Source organism: Calonectris borealis, chromosome 1 (genome assembly GCF_964195595.1).
Source record: "Calonectris borealis chromosome 1, bCalBor7.hap1.2, whole genome shotgun sequence".
Lineage (NCBI taxonomy): Eukaryota > Metazoa > Chordata > Aves > Procellariiformes > Procellariidae > Calonectris > Calonectris borealis.
The window spans coordinates 90,151,866-90,171,240 of record NC_134312.1 but is presented as its reverse complement, the minus strand read 5'-3'; the positions used below and the strand labels follow the sequence as shown (position 1 = coordinate 90,171,240).

The 19,375-nt window shown below is 50.1% G+C and overlaps 1 protein-coding gene across 1 annotated transcript in view; it reads right to left on the bottom strand.

The window, feature by feature from the left end:
- Nucleotides 1–9,513: 9,513 nt before the first annotated feature.
- The window catches only part of CASQ2 (calsequestrin 2), a 34,956-nt gene continuing 25,094 nt past the window's right edge, over nucleotides 9,514–19,375 (bottom strand). The window contains exons 7-11 of the mRNA XM_075170407.1: nucleotides 19,304–19,349; nucleotides 16,795–16,849; nucleotides 16,006–16,106; nucleotides 15,565–15,639; nucleotides 9,514–11,204 (exon numbers count right to left, since the gene is read on the bottom strand). Coding sequence (XP_075026508.1) covers nucleotides 11,001–11,204; nucleotides 15,565–15,639; nucleotides 16,006–16,106; nucleotides 16,795–16,849; nucleotides 19,304–19,349 — 481 coding nt within the window. The 3' untranslated portion in view covers nucleotides 9,514–11,000. The remainder of the gene's footprint in view (nucleotides 11,205–15,564; nucleotides 15,640–16,005; nucleotides 16,107–16,794; nucleotides 16,850–19,303; nucleotides 19,350–19,375) is intronic.

The following is a 19,375-nucleotide window of genomic DNA, read 5'->3' as shown; positions in this document are numbered from 1 at the left end:
GTTTCCGACAGCTGCTCTGTGACCAGTGCGGATCACTTTGGGATACTCCTGAGCTGGGTCCCCGCCGCACCAGCAGTACAGCTGGTGTTATCCACCCCTCTGCATCCCTCCAAGAGACTCCGTTTTTATCCCTGCAACATACTGAAGCCCTGCGGGCAGCAGGCAGCCAGCCCTGCCCTATGTGCGCTCTGCCGAGAGAGGGAATCCTTCCCCCTGGCTGCTTCCCGGGCACCTCTCACCAGCGCTAACCATGCTTGGGGGTATCTCCTGCGTGCACGGGGGGATGCGGTGGCTCGCTACACCTGCACAGATGTAACTGTGAAGGAATCTTACACTCTTCTGTGCCTGTTTCTTTGATTCAGCATTATCGTGTCTTGGGGAAAGGGATAGGAGCGAACGCCCTTCCCTCACCCTCTTTTGATCACTGTGTAATACTCTTTTTCTACACAAACTGTGTATAGTAAGATGGGTTTTGCCAAGGTTTTCTAATTAATAGACACTAACCAGCATTCTTTCTTCTCCCTCCCCCCTCCCCCCCTTTGCACATGTGACTTTAACTGCAATGGTACATGGTCTTTCTGTTCTTTTCTAATCGTGAACTTAAGTAAGCAAATTCCTGGTGTCTGTGACATTAATGCACTGTGGGTCTAGCCTAGTAAATTGTTCTGTTCCAAGCTGGGTTCTCTTAAGTTATAGCTGGATGGGGTTTTGTTGTTTTTAAACTGAAACATAAAACCGTTTTACACTTTGCATATTTTGTACAGTAAAATTCTGGAAATAAACTGAAACCAGATTTGATTGTCCCACTCCTTCCTCTTATCCTTTCAGAGAAAAAAAAAAAAAGCAGCTTTTCTGGCCTTCAAGCATTCCTTAGCTGTGGCTGGGAGGGGCCCTGCAAACATGTGGTTTAACTTTTTTGAGGCTGTCTTTTTGTCACCCTCGTTCTAGACCTTTCTGATCCGCCCTGCCACAGTAAAATGCAAACTCATTTATCACTCCTGAAGAAAGACCGGTAGGTGACTGCTTTGAACACCTGAAATCTCAAATGATGGGGAGCAAATGCAGCTGGGGGTTGGGGGGCATGACTGGCGTGGGAACAGGTTTTTCTGCCTCCTGTCTTCTCTCCTAGTTCGCAGACAAATTATGAAGTGCAGGACTCACTGCCGAGTTCCTTATTTGGATCTGGTGGGGAGGAGGAGTGGCGAGAGGAGGAAAAGCCAGCGCTCCTTGTTTGTGTGGATGCGAGCCTGTGCTCTGCTAAAACAATGCACGGGGATCTCGCCTCAACAGCACCTGTGGGTGCGGCTCTCCCCACCTCCAGCTTCCATCACCAGCATGCCCAGAGCTCGGAAAGACCGAGTGCCCGTGCCCGAGGAAACATGGGAGCAGCCTTCTTACCTAGACAGTCTTTGGTACCTGCTTTTCAGGAAAGCCTCTTTTAACGGGGAGTACCTGGCCTCACAGCTGCGCTCTGCCCAGCAGATCTCGGTGGCTTCGACTGCTGGAAAAATCCACAGGATGCTGCTGCGCAGTGAAAAAATAGACTGCAACAGTTGTGGAGATAAGCAGCACATGTATAAACACTGGTGGAGAGAAACATCCAAATGGGTAATACGCTGCTTGGGGGGAGATGGATGTATTTAAGCTACAGAGCACAGAACTAAAGCCCAGGAGGAAGCAGGAAGGGTGGGATGGGGGTGTGCTGGGTCCTGCCTCCTGCCCTCCCTTGATCTCTCTGCTTTTGATCTGTCCCCCTCATCCTGCTGGTGCTGTGGCAGTGCCCAGCCCTGGGCTGTTTGCAGCGCAGCTCCTGGAGGTGGGCAGGGAAAGAGGGAAATAACGCTCCTGCCGCCCTGCAGAGCCTGTGCTGGCTGTGCAGCCGCTGCCGGCCCCTTCCTGCCCCTCGGAGGAAGACCTGGCTTGACGGACTGGAGCTGTGTAGGTAAATACGCTGTGGGAGCCGGCCGCAGGTGTGCCGCGGGAAGGTGTGAGAAGCAGAAATTTGGCACAAAGAAGATAATCTGCTCGCCAGCCTCGTCCTAGGCTCTTAGCCTTGAGAGTCGTGTCTTTACGTACGAGTTCAACATGCTCTTTTTCATTTGTGGCTTAGTGCTGATACCGAATCAACACCCGATCGTGTTGCCGTTCGTAGCACTTTCTCTCCTGCCTTGGGTTGTGGAAGCTGATGGAAGGAACAGGCTTTGCTAGAGGGACCAGTTCCCTTGGCCTTCACCCAGAGCTCAGCTATCTGAATCATAAGGGGCTGTGGTGCGTAGCTCAGCAGAAATTAGAGATGAGGGTGCTGTTCTGGTTTGGCCAAGTCTTTTGCTGAAGGTGCAGGGGTCTTTGAGGTGTGAGGGAGCTTCAGGTGCAACGTTGGGTTAAGTATTACTGACCTGAACCTCTGACAGAAAGGAGACGGAGGCTTTCACTGGCAAGCAACGCTTGGAGGGACCTGGAGTGCTGAACAAGAGGTAAGCATCTTCTGCCTGAGGGAGATACCAGGCTGGGGTCACTTGGGAAGGAGATGACTGTCCTGCAGTGCCGTGCCCTGCCCGGCCGTGAGGGCATAAGGCTGTGGCTACCCCGAGACAGCACAGCAACAACCACTGGGGTAGAGTATTTGGTGGCTGAAGTGTGGCTTAATACGTAAGAAGATAGATTGACCCCAGTAGGTGATGGGACCAGGCCTCACAGTTATGGACGGTCAGAAAACATCAGCTTTGGGGAATTCAGTGGGGAGGTATGGGGCAAAGAGGCTGCATGCAGTCAGCGTATAACAAATGGGTTAAGAAAGGCATTTGTCACCTTAGACAACTGGCTTCAGAGCCTTGCGTGAAGCACTAGCAACACCTCACCATACAATATTATTAGCTAAATTAATAGTTCAATTAAACATCCGGCTGTAGAGGTGCGCAGGGCTTCAAACCCCACAACAGCTTCTCCCGGTGCTACGTGCTGGCTCTGCTGTTCCAGCCCCAGATCTGAACTGGCAGGTACAGGGAGGAATTGAACTTGAGGACTTCCAAGGAAAGCGTGTGCAGCAAGCCAGGGGCCCTGGGGCTCGGGGCAGGTGGGGTGGGTGCGAGGGGAAGGGGATCTCTCAGCAGGACGTGGTGTCTCACAACAGCAAGCAGGAAGGGAAGGCGCGCTGGGAGTTGGCCAAGCGGAGCGCTTTGATTTGTCTTTCAACACCACTCCTGAGTTTATGTTGGACTGGGAAGGTGATGGGTTTAGGTTACAGTCCTTTCCGGTACTGACAGATAATCCACTGGGGCAGGGGTGTCCATTCCTTTTCATGTGTGCATCCATGCACTGCTGGGTCAGGAGGTGCCGAGAGAAGAGAGAGCACTGAGCATAACATGCCTGCAGATGTAGGTAGGGATGGTGTAGTGGGGTGATTGCATATGCATAAATCACTATCTATGAACAAGGTTACCCGAGTTGCTTTGAAATGCTGTAACAGGTTTTACAGCCCTGCTGTGAGCATGTGTGTTGGTTTATGCTGACACGTTGCTAGTAAAGTGGAGAGTACCTCAAGCGGGAAGAAAGCTGTTTTCCTGTTTCTCCCCACCTCCCTGTCCCCCTCCATAATGAACTTGGAAATGGTTTGGGTTTGGTTTTTTTTTTCCTCTGACTACTGCTTATACAGTGGTCTGTGATCAGCTTGGGGGCCACTGCAAGACCGCCAGCCTACTCCAAAGCCCTGAGCTGATCTTCCTTCCCCCAAAATCTGGGGAGCTGAATGGGATGAAAACGGCTACTTCTGTACGTGACCCGGGGCTTGCTCTGGTTCCAGCTCAGCTAATGCAAATAACCTGGGGACGCCAAGAGCCCTCACGCACCAATACTGCTGCTTGCCAGCCTCCCAAAGCCCGTGGGTGCTGCCCGCGGCAGGAGCAGAACAGTTGTTTGCTGGTGGGGCCTCGGCCAAGACAAAGGGAACAAGCAGCCTTTGGGCTCCGTGTGGGCAGCACTAAATACAATTTAGAAGAGGAAGAAGGGAGAGAACTTGTACCTTTGGGTGTGCATTTGGGATAGCTCAGTGCGTCCACCTTGCTTATATATCAAAATACAGAGGAAGTAGCAAAACCTCGAGAGAGACAGTAAGACAAGGAGGAGGCAATGTGAAGAGACCTTGGAGAATAGGGTGTGGTTTTTCCCTCCAGCATCCTTAGAAACATGAAGGTACAAAGATTTTAAAAACAGACACACCACAAATTGCTCTAGGCATGAAGCTACTCTCTAAATTGAAACATTTTAAGTCCCTTCCAAAGGCAAAAATCAGGTTTCCAAATGCTTAGACATCTACAGTCTTGGTTGTCTTTTTTTTTTTTCCTTTTTTTTTTTTCTTGCTACTTGAAAAGGTAGCATGAATGAAAAGTAGATGCATGGAGAGAAGGAAGTTCTTGATAAAACACACTTGATTCGGCCTCTCTGGAAGTTTTAAGAGACATTCAGAACTTTTTAGCTCTTTGGACTTCTCTTCAGCACAAGTCAGATGCTGTGGGAATGCTTTAAAAGAGGGAACAAGAAGGAGCTGATTATATCTGGGCCACAGATGTGAAACAGATCTGCAAACCTTTTAGCTTCTATTTTGTAAAAGCTCATTCTTGAGTACTCATAATACCAGATCCTACAGTTGATTATAATTTTGCTTTGTAAGTGGTTGGGAGAAACTGGTTTAGTAATTCAGTAACTAGACTGTGGGAAGCTGTGCAAATTCCTTCAGCGATTTCATTTTGCGGGGACTAAAATATTCTTCCAACATTTAGTTACTTTTGTCATTCAATAGCCTCTTTCTTTGTCACTAGCAGGAGCAGGGCTTTGACATGCTGGATTGAATTTTTAAGCAGAAAATCTAACACCAGGCAAATTTCAGGGCAACTCTCTGGTCGAACATAATTTTATTTTCAACTGTGTTACTGAGGGAGGGACCTGATTGAAGCTGGGCTTCCTCCAAGTCCAAAAGCAGAGGATGAGGTTGCCCATGGCTATTTAAGTCATTTGCCACCCACAACCAAAGGAGGACTCGGTCAGGACAACTACTGGTCTTCTCAGGCGCGTAGTTGGCCTTCTGGCTGCTGTTGAAGTATGAGATGACCCCTCCAGCAAACTCTGTTCATTTAACCCTCGAGGCTTGTTTCTTGTGTGTGAAGCCATGCCACTTGTCTTCTGCTCAGGCGGTGTCGTGGTGTGAGTGCCAGTGGTCTCCTCCCGCAGCGGCAGCTGAGGTGGCCCAACCTCTGCCCGTGCAGTCAGGGCTTGGTCAAAGGGTCTTGGTTCCTCATCTGGATTTTGAGACAATGGGAAAAAGTACCCACCCCCAAAAAATCCTGGTATTTCCACAGCACCCAGTCTGGTGAAACAGCTTCACCTTGAGCGTGTCCCACCTGTCCCCCCAAAAACAAAAGCCAGTCTCAGCCTCGTCTGGTCGGCTTTCTCCTTGGGAAGGAAATGTTGTCCCTCCCCCTGTTCACAGCCACGGCTCATGGCATGGGGGTCCACCATGGCCGGTTCCTGGCAGTGGCATGAGGGAGGCTGCTGTCTCCCTGGGCTGGGGATGAGCTGAAGCAGCAGGGGCAGGGAGGGCCTTGTCCTTCAGCGACCCTCGATACCATATGCTGTGGGGGTGGGTTGAGGAGAAGAGAAAGACAGGCTAGATAGGAATGGAGAGAGCAGAAGAATTAGGGGAGCCGGTGAAAATCAGAAGACTTCTAAGTCAAGAGGGATGAAAAGAAGCTGTGTTTTCTTCTCGTTGTCCATATCATTAGGGAAAATACCAGAAGTCCTTTGAGTGCTTTGCTGACGTCCTTCATCACAAGGACTCAGCAAGAGAAGGCGCAAGGGGGGAGCGGAAAGGGGGGGCAAGACACCGGAAGGATCTTTGCTTCCATCCTGAAAGCTGCCTGTAATCTGACTCCAGAAATGGGTCTTCAAGCTGCAAGGAAGCTCTGTAGCTTCTTCCGCTCCCCCCACCCCCGCCAAAATTGTTTAGCACCTTTTAAACCTGGCAGGGAGCGGTTCTGGGAGCAGGGCCAAGAGGGCTGGCTCTGCCCTGGACGCTGCCCAATGGTCCGCATCGCCAGTAGACATCATCTTCTGCCAAACAGGTGTGAGAGCCATCCCACTGCTGGCCCCAAGGGGTACTGACGGTTGGAGGGCTGCTTTGCCCCGATGTCAGTGGTACAAGGGGACAGGGCAAAGGCAGGGGATGCTGCAGTGCGCTGGGGTGCTGCATGGAGTCTCGGGTCTCTGGTAGGACACAGCCCTGCCGGCGCAGCCTCATTGCCGAGGTTAATTACCCTCCTGCTGTGCTCTGCTGCTTCCAGTTTCTAGCAGGTGGCATTGCACTGCATAGCGTAGACATCCCTGGGGTGTAAAAGTAGCCAGGAGGCAGTTCGCTTTGCCCTGGAGGTCCTTGGTGCTTGTTGCCTGTTGAGCCGTTCTTGCTCTTCAGCCCCGCAAGTCCAAGCATCAGTGTGCAACTGGCTGCGTGTGGGGCTTCCCCAAGGCCAAAGCTTTGCTGGGGCAGAGAGGAATCTAGATGCAATCCTGGCCTGTTTTCACAGCACCGCAAGTCAGTGCCAGCTGGGAAGTGATATGTTCGTGTCTAATTAATTATTTCTCTGGGAATAAAAGGCAATGGTTTTTGTTTGGTCTCGTTAATGAATCAATCATTTCTGAGGTATGATGTGTGGACAGACACAGAGAAGCAGCCGGTGTCCTCGGCTATGTGTGCATGTTGGCATCTGGCTGAGCAGCTCTGTTCTGGGATGGGAAGCAGCCGAGATCCCTGGTTTCACTATGGGGCTGTTCCTCTCCCAAGAGCAGCACAGGAGACTCTCACCGCTCCTCAGAAACATCACAAAAACTGCTGACCCTGAAAAATATGGAGTAATCTGTCACTTGTCCTCTCCTTCTGGAGCTGTTTCCCAAAGGGTTGACGTTAGCTTAGAGCAGTTTCTGGTTCACAGAGCCTCTCCATCAGTGTCCTTGGGTCCACTGCAAAGGCAGAAGCTTTCTCCTCCGTGCTGCTGTATGATAGCTGTAGTAAATGGCTTTTGATGGGTTTCCCTCTCCCTTGATCATTGCCCATGAACGGCACGGGGTGGCCGGTGGTACAGGACACTGAACAAACCCCTCTTCTGTGGCCCCTAGCCCCGTGTCTGGGGACTGGGAGGAGGTGGCCTATGAATTCATGTTCTTGCCACGTATCGTTTGCGAGGGGGTCCTCACCATTGTTGGGGGCTGGTAAGGCTAGGGGGTTTTGGGTACTTTGAAGTCACTGATCAGCTTGAAGCACTCGCAGTTGGATGAGGGCAAAGTACGATTCCTTATCTGTCTTTATGTGTATTAAGACCCATTTAATATGAATGTCTACTTAACACTTTGGAGAAAAAGAACTATTTGCTAAGAGAGAGACAGTTTTAACAGACTGCAGAAACACTCAGTGCTGCCCACATGCACGCTTTTTTTTTTTTAAATAAATAAGTTTTTTTGCTGGTTTGTCATCCAAACATACTGACCTTTTGCTTTTGAGTGTGTAGTGGGCAGGGTTAGGCTGACTTTTCTCTTCAGGGTTGCCTGTGCCTTTCACGTGCCAATTGTGCCTACTTCTGACAGAGGAGCCCAGGAGCGCCTGGGGTCCTGTGTGTGATACCTGTCCCTGCAAGGAAGACACTCAAATTCAAGCTGCCGTCTTCTTGACAAGGGGTAGTACTTCATTCGGTGGTTCGGTCTCTATGAACTCGGGGCAGATGAGGTGTTACGGGTGAGGCTTTGCTGCCTGCGCTTCTTCATTGCTGCAATCGTTCCTTTGCTGCAACGTTTTCTTAACTTTTTATGTGTTTATCCCATAATCTGAAGATAAAAGGTTCCCGTTCATGGGCAAAGAGAGCCATGAAAACCGTAACGGGGGGATGAGAGAAGAGGAAAAGGGTGGCCCCATCAAGGACTGCACTGTCACCATGAAGGAGTGGCAGCCATAGGATTAGCCCTCTCTCTCATAACTCAAGGGAAACTTTCCATAAACTACCGACACCAGCCAGTTTGAGCTCAGCCTCACTGGCCTCCATATAAGCCTAAGCACCACTACATTAATGTTTTTTTTCCCCCAGAGCTCTGTTGCTTGATGCATTGAAATGTGTACGTGCCTGTGAAACACCTGTGCACTTGAACAGGTCCGTAGTGCCGTTTGCAGGGTCTGCCTGCTCTGCCTGTGTAAGCTGTGCCTCTCGGGGCATCTGGAGAGGGGCACATCAGAATAGACAGGCGTCCACAGTGGGAGGAGAGGTACATGGAGAGTACCCAGGCAATCGGGACGTCCGGAGACAGTGCCAGTCGGGAAAGGCAGTAGGGCAACTTTTCATTTATTTTTCATGTTTATAGAAATTCATGGCACTTTGCGGTGACTGATCTGGAGCTATTACCTTATGCAGGGTGAAACTGTGCATGTTTTACTCCTGGGAATAGCCCCAAGGTAAAGATAAACAAGTGGTTTGCCGAGGTGAGTAACATATGCAGCGTTTGTCCCTTAATCACAGACTAGGAGACTACTAAACTGCTAGTTTTGACTGTTCTCGCTCGATGTGCATCAGTGAGACCTTGAGTCCCGCTTGCTCCCTCTCTCTCTGAGCCAGGGTCCTCCAGCAAACCTCTCGAGGAAAACGCTGAAAGGAAAGAGCAGAAGGAGGGTGCTGGGCACCCCTCCGGCCAGGAGAGAGGGGTGTGTGCAGGAGAGGAGGGGACCTCCAGGCTGAGAGGACTCTGCATTTCAAGCCTTCTGAAAGTCTCCACCAGGTCCTCTGGGATGGGGCTGAGTTGTTCATAACCCCAGTGTGACCAGGCGGATGGTCTCCCCAAACTCACTTGGTTCAAGTCTTCCAGGCAGTGCTTATCCATCATAAAGAAGCCAGAAAGGGCAAGTATATAAAAGACAATAGTTGACCTAGGGGCTTTGCTGTCCTGTCTATTCTTCTAATAAGCTGTTCCTGAAAAGCACGGGTAGAGCGTTTGATGTTCAATGAGGAGCTAACATGGCCTACGGTCATATACCGTATAAGCACAGTATTCATTCATACATAGAGATATATAGATATCCAGGTGCGTATTGTTCATGCTGGCACTTTCCACCAAGGGGATGTAGCACACATAGGAAAATATCAGTACTTCAGCTTTTTTATACCAGTAGTTTCAAATTTCTATTTCAGCTAACGTAGAGAGAGAGAGAGTCAAAGAGACTGATCAACAGGCAGGAAAGAAAATCTATAAAATCTTGCTTTGCAGTTCATCTGATAAAGGAAATATATAGTGTGTAAACCTTGTTTCTCATCAGGCTGATTCGCATTCGTATAACGAGCTCTGATTCTCATGTCCCTCGCACTGTTATTTCCCCTAACATCACTTACCTCTGACATAAGCCAGTATAAGAAAGGTCAGAACAATGTTTTTCATCTGTAGCAAGAGAGGACGTGTGTACCCTACCTATGCTAACAAGTCTGAACGACTGGAGAACATATTTATAAATGTATTTATGAAGATAAAACTATCTCCAAACTCATTGCACTATTGTCAAACCTAATAAGCTAAGACAATTGAAATCTGCCGGCATGGGAAAGCAGGGAGACATAACACTGTCGCAGTGACCTGCACATGGATGGTGCTGCACTCACCAGGACTGAGCTGCTGACCCTTGGCTTTGTGATTGACCCCCTTGACTGAGAACTGGTGCCCTCAGCTCCTTCTCAGTCTGCAGTCAAAAGAGGCTTCTCGTGGGCTACCATGGGACGTCCGAGTCTCTAAGCAGGGAGTAACTGTGCAACTGAATACTTAAAAGCCAAACAGCTTGAATCCTTTCACTGCTCATTGCCCAACTCTCGTTATCCAGCATCTAATATGGTTGGATGGATGAGTTCCCTCCCAACATCTTGGTCATGGGAAAAGATGCTATGTAGGCTTTGGATTAAAAGTCAGCTAAAGCTGGAAGGTCATGGGGAATAGGAGGGCTTCAGGGTGGGCCCCTATGAATGTTTCCACTAGTAGGAGTATGCTGTCTATCTCATGTGCATCACCTTCAATCCCGCTGATGTTCACCTGAAAGGCAAGGTAGGCCCAGCCCAAACCCGGCTGCAGATGTTTGGAACTGGCCCGGGGTCCGCTCTGCTGGTTTTTTGGGGTTAGGACCAATGGTTTGGCTCAGTGCCATGATCTTCAGCCTCAAGAGTTTGGGCTCAGACCTGGATCATCCTTTCCAGCAGTTCAGGAACTCGCAAGCTTTGATGTCTCACATCAGACCACCTGTACTTCAGACCACCTGTACTTACCCTATCTTTGGCCTGAGCTTTCAAGAAAAAAGAGGTTCAGACAGGGATTGTGGTGTTTGGTTTTGCATTGCACTGCCAGACAAGAATATCCTGTCGTTATATGGAATCACCAAAAACTTAAATAGCATCCCTAAAATCTTCCTCCCCTCCCAAAGCTTTTTGCTGCTCCTAGCATGTTAATGAGTAGCTACAGACTCTCGCAGCAGAACTTGCAGGACTGAGTGGTCTTGGCAGAATAGCTGCAAACTTTACAATGGCCTTCCCTATGTCTTGAGATTTGGTCTTTAGATGTTAAGTGCTGGGCTGGTGAGCATGGAAAATATAAGTTGGCTCCCTGTGTCCCTCTGGCAGCGAGCAGGCAGGCACTTTCCTCCCGCCCTGGGGCACTGGGGGCAGATTCCTTGCAGATTCCTGTTGTCCTTACTAAGGAGGCATGATTTACAGCGGTGCTGGGTGCCTGCAGGCGCTGCCCGCCGCAGGGGCAGTCCCGGTGGCTCAGCACCGCTGAGAATCAGGCCGGGGGGTCCCAGCGAGAGCAGGGGCAGGGGGAGCGGGGCAGGGGGGAAAGAGGAGCAGCGGTGCTTGCTGACGCTCAAACGCAGGTCTTCCGATGGAGGGACCTGCCGCGGAGGGAGGCCTCTCAGCCCCCACAAGTCAAACTGCACAAAGTCATAGTTAGTCGTCGTCATCATCGTCATCATCATCGTCGTCATCATCATCGTCGTCATCGTCATCGTCATCATCGTCGTCATCATCATCATCGTCATCATCATCTTCAGTATTTATCTTCCCAGACAGCACGTCCTCTATCCAGTCCTCCAGCTCCTCGGCCGTAGGCAGGTCATCGTCATCTCTGATCTCCATCCAGATGCTGTCAGCCTGGGGGGACAGGTGATGGGGGATTAGCCGCCCTCAGAGACACAGGGAAGAGGCCAGGTTCTATTGTGGGGGTAAGGGTTGGAGCACAGGGGGGATGCAGGGGCGGTGGTGTCATTAGCTCCCTCTGCCACAGCCTGTGGGCAGACTCAGGCACAGTGTCTCTCTGCCCACACGTTGGGATTACCACTTCCCCCTGAAGTGCTCTTGCTTCTGACTAGGGGCGGTGGGACTGGTCAATGGGTTTACATGAGTGTGTGGTACTGTTTGCCCTGGGTTAGATGTGTGCCCGCTGCTCGTTCCTCTCCTGCAGTGCCTACACCTGTGAGCAAGAGCATCGTGCACCTGATGCATTGTCCTCACCCCGTCTGGCCAGTTCTATAGACTCCAAGTCTCCGTAAAGAGAGCATAAAGAGACCTATGCCAGATCCCCCTGCATTGCCCCAGTTCACAGGACATCACAGCGTTTCCCTCCTTCCTTCCAGAGCCCTTCTGGGACCTCTTCCTTTGAGCCTTTACACTCTGCTCTCAGCACCCCTTCTCCCCAGCCTCTTTTACCATCACCTTTGCCTCAGGGTGTTGCTCTGGGCTCTCCACATGTGATGTGGTTGCTCCTCTTGGAAGAGCCTTTCCTCGGATCATCTCAACCACGCTCCAGCTGAAGAATGGTGAAAAACACCAATGCCCTGGACTACAGGTGCCCCCTGCTCTTTCCCTCCAGCTGTCTGCATTACTTCCATAACCTGGAGGGGATGGGGGGATTCAGTAAGAAGATGCTGTCTAAAATGCGGTAAGATGCTGAGTAAACTGCAGCTATTAGCCAGGAGAGGAAGCATCGCTTAGACAGTCTCTGAGACCTGGAAATGAAAGGTTTTCTCCCTGCTTTGCTCTAGGTTCCTTGGGTAAATGCCTGGGTAAGCCCCTTTCCCTTCACTGTCTCCCCTCCGTAAAATAGGATCAGCCTCCTGTTTCGCAGAGGTGCTGTGAGGTAATCTCATTCAGCGTTTGATGTTGCAGAAGCAAGTGCTTTTCATACGTCGGAAGATAACTACCGGCTTTTGCAAATTCGCCCCACTTTTTTCCCTGTCTGTGGCGCCTAATTCTCTTTGTTGTATGGCTTGCTAAAAAGCCAGACCAATTTCTGCTCAGGGAAAGCTGTTTCTCCCTTACAATATTTTCTTCCTAAAACACCAAAACGGTAATAAAAAAGAGCCACGGAGAAGCATGCAGCTCTTGCTTCATGCAGATGATCTTGTCCCCGACCTCAGGACTGTCACCTAAAGTGACACCTTTAAATCAGGGGAACAGGAGTGGGCCCATTGCACCTAGAAAAGATGCTGTGCAAATAAAGCAGCAATATTCTGTAGCACGTCATGGCCCTAGTCCTGAGCCACTACGACGTGACGGGCCAGTGGGGGCCACTGGGAGCTCTGGTGTTTGTATTGGCAGGTTTTTAGAGAAGCGATGGGGTCACAGGGGTTATGTCCACCGAAGCCAACAGCAGTGTTTATTTTTACTCCGTTGTGTAAGCCCCACTTTGTACCTGTGTAACTTGGCTGAATGCAGTGATGTAACACTGAAATAACGAAATGAGCTCAGTGTTTGTTTTAGATATCACCCACCAACCTAGAACTTTCTTAAATCTCTCTCTTGAGGAATAGAAAACAGACTTAAGAGTAATGAAATAAAAACTGCAAATACTATAATCAACAGCCTGAAACATTTACTTTACCAAAGCTAGGTAATGCATGAGTTTTTACAGGTCTCTCAGTGACTGTTGGTTAATAAGGCATATGTGCCTGCCTAATACTGCTTTCTATACGATTCTCTTGCCAGTGACAATCCTACTTCCATGAATTTTCATTGATAGCTGTTTAACGTAGCTTTGATACGACTTAAACACATCCAGCTGCAGTAAATATAATGAAGAGAGATACTGCGGGCTAGTAATAAGGGCAAAAGACTGGAAGACTTGGGCTCTATTTCTGGCTTGTCTGTTCATTTCTCTCATGATTTTAGGTGACAGATGCTATCTTGTCCCTCTTCTCTTTTGTCTCTCCCTTAACAATTCTGCTAACAAGCCTTAACCCACTGGGTCCCCACTCACTAGGTGTCTGTCCCACAGTCTGGCAGATGCTGCTTTATTACAGGTAAAGTACCGCTCGCGTCCAGCCAGCGCCGCATCTACTCCGTCACTCCCAAGCCAGCCTCATTCCCCTCAATGGGACGGGCAAGATCCAGGGCCTCCACTTTCTTCATAACACCATCGCTTTGCTGTCTCCCATCTTATGGTCTTGCAGCATTTGTTATAACAGGAGGGACAATCGTCTAGTACTCCCTCGCTGTCCCTCTTTTTCTGGGGAGGTACAGGACAGAGGACATGGGGGCTGGGAGCAAGGTCGGTGGTGGACCCAGGACCAGCGCCCAGCCCCAGATGGTTGTCCCAACTCTAAGTCCCTCTCTGCTCTCTTCTAATGAAGCATCAGGTTCCCATACAGCTGAAATTTCAAACACGAAGTCAAGCACCAAATTACAAATACTTCTGCAGTGGAGAGACTCCTGCTTCCAGAGACACTTACATACCCACTGTCCTGGTTTTGGCTGGGATGGAGTTGATTTTCTTCCTATTAACTGGTATAGTGCTGTGTTTTGGATGTAGTGTGAGAATAATGTTGATGACACGCTGATGTTGTGGATGTTGCTAGGTAGTGTTTACTCTAGTCAAGGACTTTTCATCTTCCCATGCCCTGCCAGATGTGCAGGGGGCTGGGAGGGAGCGTGGCCAGGGCGGCTGGCCCAGCTGGCCAATAGGCTATTCCATACCATATGATGTCATGCTCAGCATATAAGGCTGGGTGAAGAAGAAGGAGGGGGGGCGTTCGGAGTGATGGCGTGTGTCTTCCCAAGTAACCGTTACGCGTGATGGAGCCCTGCTTTCCTGGCGATGGCTGAACACCTGCCTGCCGATGGGAAGTGGTGAATGAATTCCTTGTTTTGCTTTGCTTGCGTGCGCGGCTTTTGCTTTCCCTATTAAACTGTCTTTATCTCAACCCACGAGTTTTTCTCACTTTTACCCTTCTGATTCTCTCCCCCATCCCACCCGGCGGGGGGGTGAGCAAGCGGCTGCGTGGTATTTGGCTGCTGCCAGGTTAAACCACGACACCCACATAGGTTCGTTTTAAAGAGATTAAAACACCCAGCACTTAAGCATCAAAAATAAACTAAGGTAATAAGCGAGCCAGGCTGGAGCGCGCTGCATTACGTGCTCTCTCATCATGTGGACAGTTATTGTCAGAAAGAGGGAAAATGGTTTCTCTCCGTAGTCATGTCAGGACTGTGATGCACATTACATTGCACTCAGCAGCTCTCCCCAGATCTCTGCTGGTGGGGGTTGGAGGGGTCCCTCTCCCATCTGCCTTAAAAGCTCACTGTGTGCAGACATCAGTCCCATGGCTTGCTGGCTTGAAGGCAACCGTGGTGAAAACAGTAGCTGCTAGAAAGCTGGTCTGAATGCACAGCTGTGAATGCTGTGGGTACCACCACCGCCGCAGCCCTGCCAAAGCAGCACCTGCCAAAGCAGCACCTTCAGCACCAGCTGCAGGACTGTGTCGAAACCCTTCACTGCCACTGGGCATGGGGCGGACACTTCTCCTTTCCCACCCAAATCCCTCCAGCACCACCTGCACTGCAGTGGCTGATGAGGAGGAGAGCCTGGATGAACCTCAGTATATCCTCTTCGCCCCAGCAGGATCCCTCTGTTACCAGTTTATATGTCGTAATCTTATTAAGGCTGTGTATTTGTTTGGTTTTTTTTCAAGCTGTACAGTTTCTCCCTGTCATCTGTTGGGGACCGTCTTTCCCTCCTACACTCAAGCTGGGCCATTCTGCCTCTGCTCCAAAAACACCCTCCTTTTTCTCCTCTTCTCCTCTCCCAAGCTTGCTTTCACCACTATGCGCACGCTTTTCCCCCACAAGCCCACCCAGGTTCAGCCAGAGCAGGGCGCAATGGTGCATGCTGGCACATGGTGGGTTGTGGTGGAAATGTGAGACCTGGAAAACAAAACCAGGCAAAGCCCTGAAGCTCAGACCACAGGGACTGGTCCTGTCCTCAGCAGATGTGGTTTGTGTACGACTCGGTAGCAGAAACACGCTCAGACCAAAGCCCTGAAGCCTGACTTCAGAGGTGTTATGAACCCAGCTGCGCATGGGAATGGTGAGGTCTTTACACTTTTTCCTGGAGAAAAAGCCTGGTCTACTTCCACTTAACAGCAGAAATCCCACTGATTCCAGTGGACCTCAGATCCCATCCTTTCTAGCACCGTAATCTTGGGATTGCTGGATTTTCTGGGCACAGGCTACTCACGTCTGTGACGTTCACCACCCCTATCTGTGGTCTAAACAGGTCAATCTTGAAGGTCTTCTCCCAGTAAGTGATCAGCTGCAGGAGAGAGAAACAAAGCTCAGACAAGGGCATTTGCAATACCTCATTGCATTAATTCAGCCAGCCGGGCTGTGGTGCGGGGAGCGTGCATCGATGAGTGCGCGGGAAAGAAGAGAGGCTGAACGCAAGCTTGGGCCACCGCACACGGCAAAGGAAAGTGCCGGCTCTGGGGATGTTCCCAAGATGCCACCTTCGTGGGAGGCAGAACCCGAACGAGCAGCTCTCAGGGATCACCCGTGTTCCCATTTCCCATTCTTTATATCCTGTGCATGCGCTGGGGCAATTCCTGCGCTCGTGCACACACACCCCACACCCCCCATCCATGAATTAAACCAAGGGAGGCAAGGAGCCCCTGCCACTCACCAGAGGAAAGTCGTCGGGGTCAATCCAGACAATGCTCAGGTCGGGATTATCGGTGTTGTCCCTGGCAACCTGCTTCAGGATTTCCAGGAACTCAAAACCATCTGAAATGATACACAAACCGCTGCAGCCCTCTCCTGCAAACACGCAGGCACTTTTCGCTTGTGGGGTTTTCAACTTCCCTCACCCCCCTTTGCACACAGGGGTTGTTTATAGTTCTCATTAAAATGCTGTCTCCCAGCTCTTTCTGCTGATAATAAGGCTTTTAATTTCGAGCAGCCTCCCTGGGTATTGAAATTAGTTACACATGAATTAAGTCTCGTAATCCTTCCGTGGAGTGGAACAATGTCACTATTTTCTTGTGGCGAGGGAGGAACTGAGACCCGGAGAGGCCGAAGCTTTTTGGCACGCTGATGGCGCTGAGAAGCGCCGACGCCACGGCTTTTCAGGAGCTGATGCCCACGGGTTTCCCGCATGCACATCACGTACCCGGCCCTCAGCACTTTCCTGGAGCCACACAGCAAGGTGGACACAGAGTTAGGGAGCAAATGCTGGTGCTGGGGTGGAGGGGATGACTTTTTTTTTCCCAGCCGGCCATACGTTTATATCCAGAGTTTGAATCCCGGCTAGCACACACGCATATACACCCAGAAGCATCCCGGCTCCCCACCCTGGCAGGCTGGGGCTCCCCGTCCCAGCCGGGGCACGGGGCTCCACAATGCAAACAAAGTACGTGAAACTACACCGTCTTGAGTGACGGAGAGTCACACAAGGAGGAGAACAGCTTCCTACCTGGGTCATCTTCTTCGGCGAAGGCCACAATGTGGATTCCCTCCATGTCGTCCTCCTGGAAACAACAAAACTATTACTGATGGGCCAGGGAGGGAGGACAGTGTCCGGGCAGTTGCTGGAGACGAGGAGCGGTGGGATCCCTTCAAACGAACAGGACGATTGCAAAGGGAGGCTTGACTGGAGCCCCACCGAGACACCAGAAATGAGAGCTGAGGTGAGGGCGAGTTGTGGAGGTATTAGGCGCTGAAGCAGGTAGTTTGGGTAGCGTTGCTGAAACCCTTCAGCTAAAAATGAGGTGGGCACTGTGATGGCAAAGGCAAGGGAGCTTCTGATCGTGTGGGGCAAAACCTTGTCTGCAGAGAAGGCCAAGGGCTCTCTATCATGGGAATACCCTCCATGGCCGAGGCCACCTACCCTCATAAATTTGCAGCTGCCAGGGGATGGTTTGCGTGGAAACAAATATCTGCCAGCATGCCCAGGCCCCAAACATGCTCCTTATGGGGCCAGCAAAGGAGGTTTCTTTACAACATGAGAGGCGAGGTGGCTCACTTGGACACCTTTCAGGAGGTAAAGGGTTTCTGCTCTAGGTGAAGGTCTCGGTGAGCAGCAAGGGGAATTGAGTGGGAGGCTCATTTCGGGGCTCCAATGAGTGGAGGGCAGAAATGACAGCCTGGTGGACTGCTTTTCTCCATGAGACATGTGAGTAATGGGTAATGATGTTGGGAAAGGCCAATGGATCTGCCGGCCGGTTCATCATCCGACTGCTATGAATGTCATCTCTGAATTATCCCACAGATCGGCTTCACCTTCCTCACCCACTGCCAGTCCCGGTTTCCATTTCAATTGGTTTTAATGCGAGAAAAAATTCCCATCTAAATGCTAATTTCTTTTCCCTTCTGAGCCCAGAGGTGACAAAGCCACCATCAAAAACTGAAAGGAAAAAAAACCCTGAAAGATTAAGTGGAAAACATTATCTTTAAAAACAATAGCAGATGCTGGGCCTTTGCTGGCGTCTTCAGGGAATACGTTTTCACTGGGGTATTCTAGGCAGATTTACTTGGGATTCAGACCACTTACAGCTGGCAAAATCTACACTGTTGCTTTTTCTCCATATTTGCACACAGCATTGCCAGACAGCAAAATAAAAAAAAAAATATATATGCTATACATATGGCTATATAATATAGCTATATTCTGACCTCCAAGGCAGCAAACAAAACTGGAGTAGCTCCAATGAAGGCATTGGGGGTCTTCTGAACTTGCAGTGAGATCAGAATCCAGCCCGTTGTCACCTGTAGGTACAAGTCCCCTGCTCGTAGCAGAGGCAAGCTCTGTGTTCCCAGGCTGCTGGTAAAGCGAACATCCCATCGCTGACAATTCACACTTTTCCTGAGGCTATTTTAGAATATATTCAGTATAAAAGCAAAACCACTGCATGTGAAATTTGGGTCCCACTGAAGCCCCATTAAAAAACTTTGAGGGACTTAAATGGTTTTAGGAAGCTATCTTCTATACAGAACCTGTATTTCAAAATAATATGAAAAGCTACCATGCGTAAGTGACTCATAACTCCTGATTCAGTTTTATTACCTCTTGCCTTGTTGTACTAAAGACTCCCAAGGTTTTTGGTGCTTCAGAGTCCTGCAGCGTTTCACATTACACAGCCAAGCAAGGAGGTAACTGAATGCTGTTATAAATGTGCCGAGCTTTCTGGAGGAATGACTGCATCTTCCTTAGCATCTGTAAAGCACCTGTTCAGCTTTGTTTTTCAGCGTTCATCTGGCACTTGAAGGTCCCTGACTGGCTATTAACATCGTACTCATTCACAGTGAAGGGATAATTTGTTATACATGATTTTTCTTTCATTTTCACCCTTCCCCTTTTCCTCCACGCCTGCAGACCAGGGGAATCCTCTGCAAGTGATCGGTGCCAAACCACTGGTTAGTTCTTCACAATCGCTGACTTGCAGCTTGCTCACACCATAAGAAGTGCAATCAATGCACGATGTGCTCCGTAATCTATATAATTAACTGAACTGCCTGCCCTCGCTTGCATTTTGAATTGTACAACTGCTCCGGTACAATTTCCATGAGTCATCTGTTCGGTACAACCTCTGTAGCTCACCCAGCGAGCAGGTCACTGAAGTCACCCCGCCACCAGCACTGATGCCCTTTAGATAAGATAGAGCATCCTTGGGAAGGATGCTCTCCACAGCTATATCATGGCCGCTACAGAGGTTCAACACCCGCCTGGCACACTTGGTTAGCATTCCCCGGTCTCTCTGTGGAGCAAACAGGACCCAGCTCAGCTGTCCACCTCTGTTCAGCAAAGCATTTGAGCACACTGTTTGAATTCAGGCATTGGGCATTGTAGCCAAGGCTTTCCCTTCTTCCCAGAGGAGGGAAAGTGGCTTTGCAAGGAAGGGAAGATAAGAGGCTAGAGTTTTTGAGCAGTGGTTTCTTGTTGGAAGCTAGCAGGGGACGCAAGGCTTCCCACCGCGTGTGCTTACCCACGTCTCAAACATGTCCTCTGGGCGCAGTTTCCTCAAGGTGGCCCTGAAAGGAAGACAGAAACACTCTCT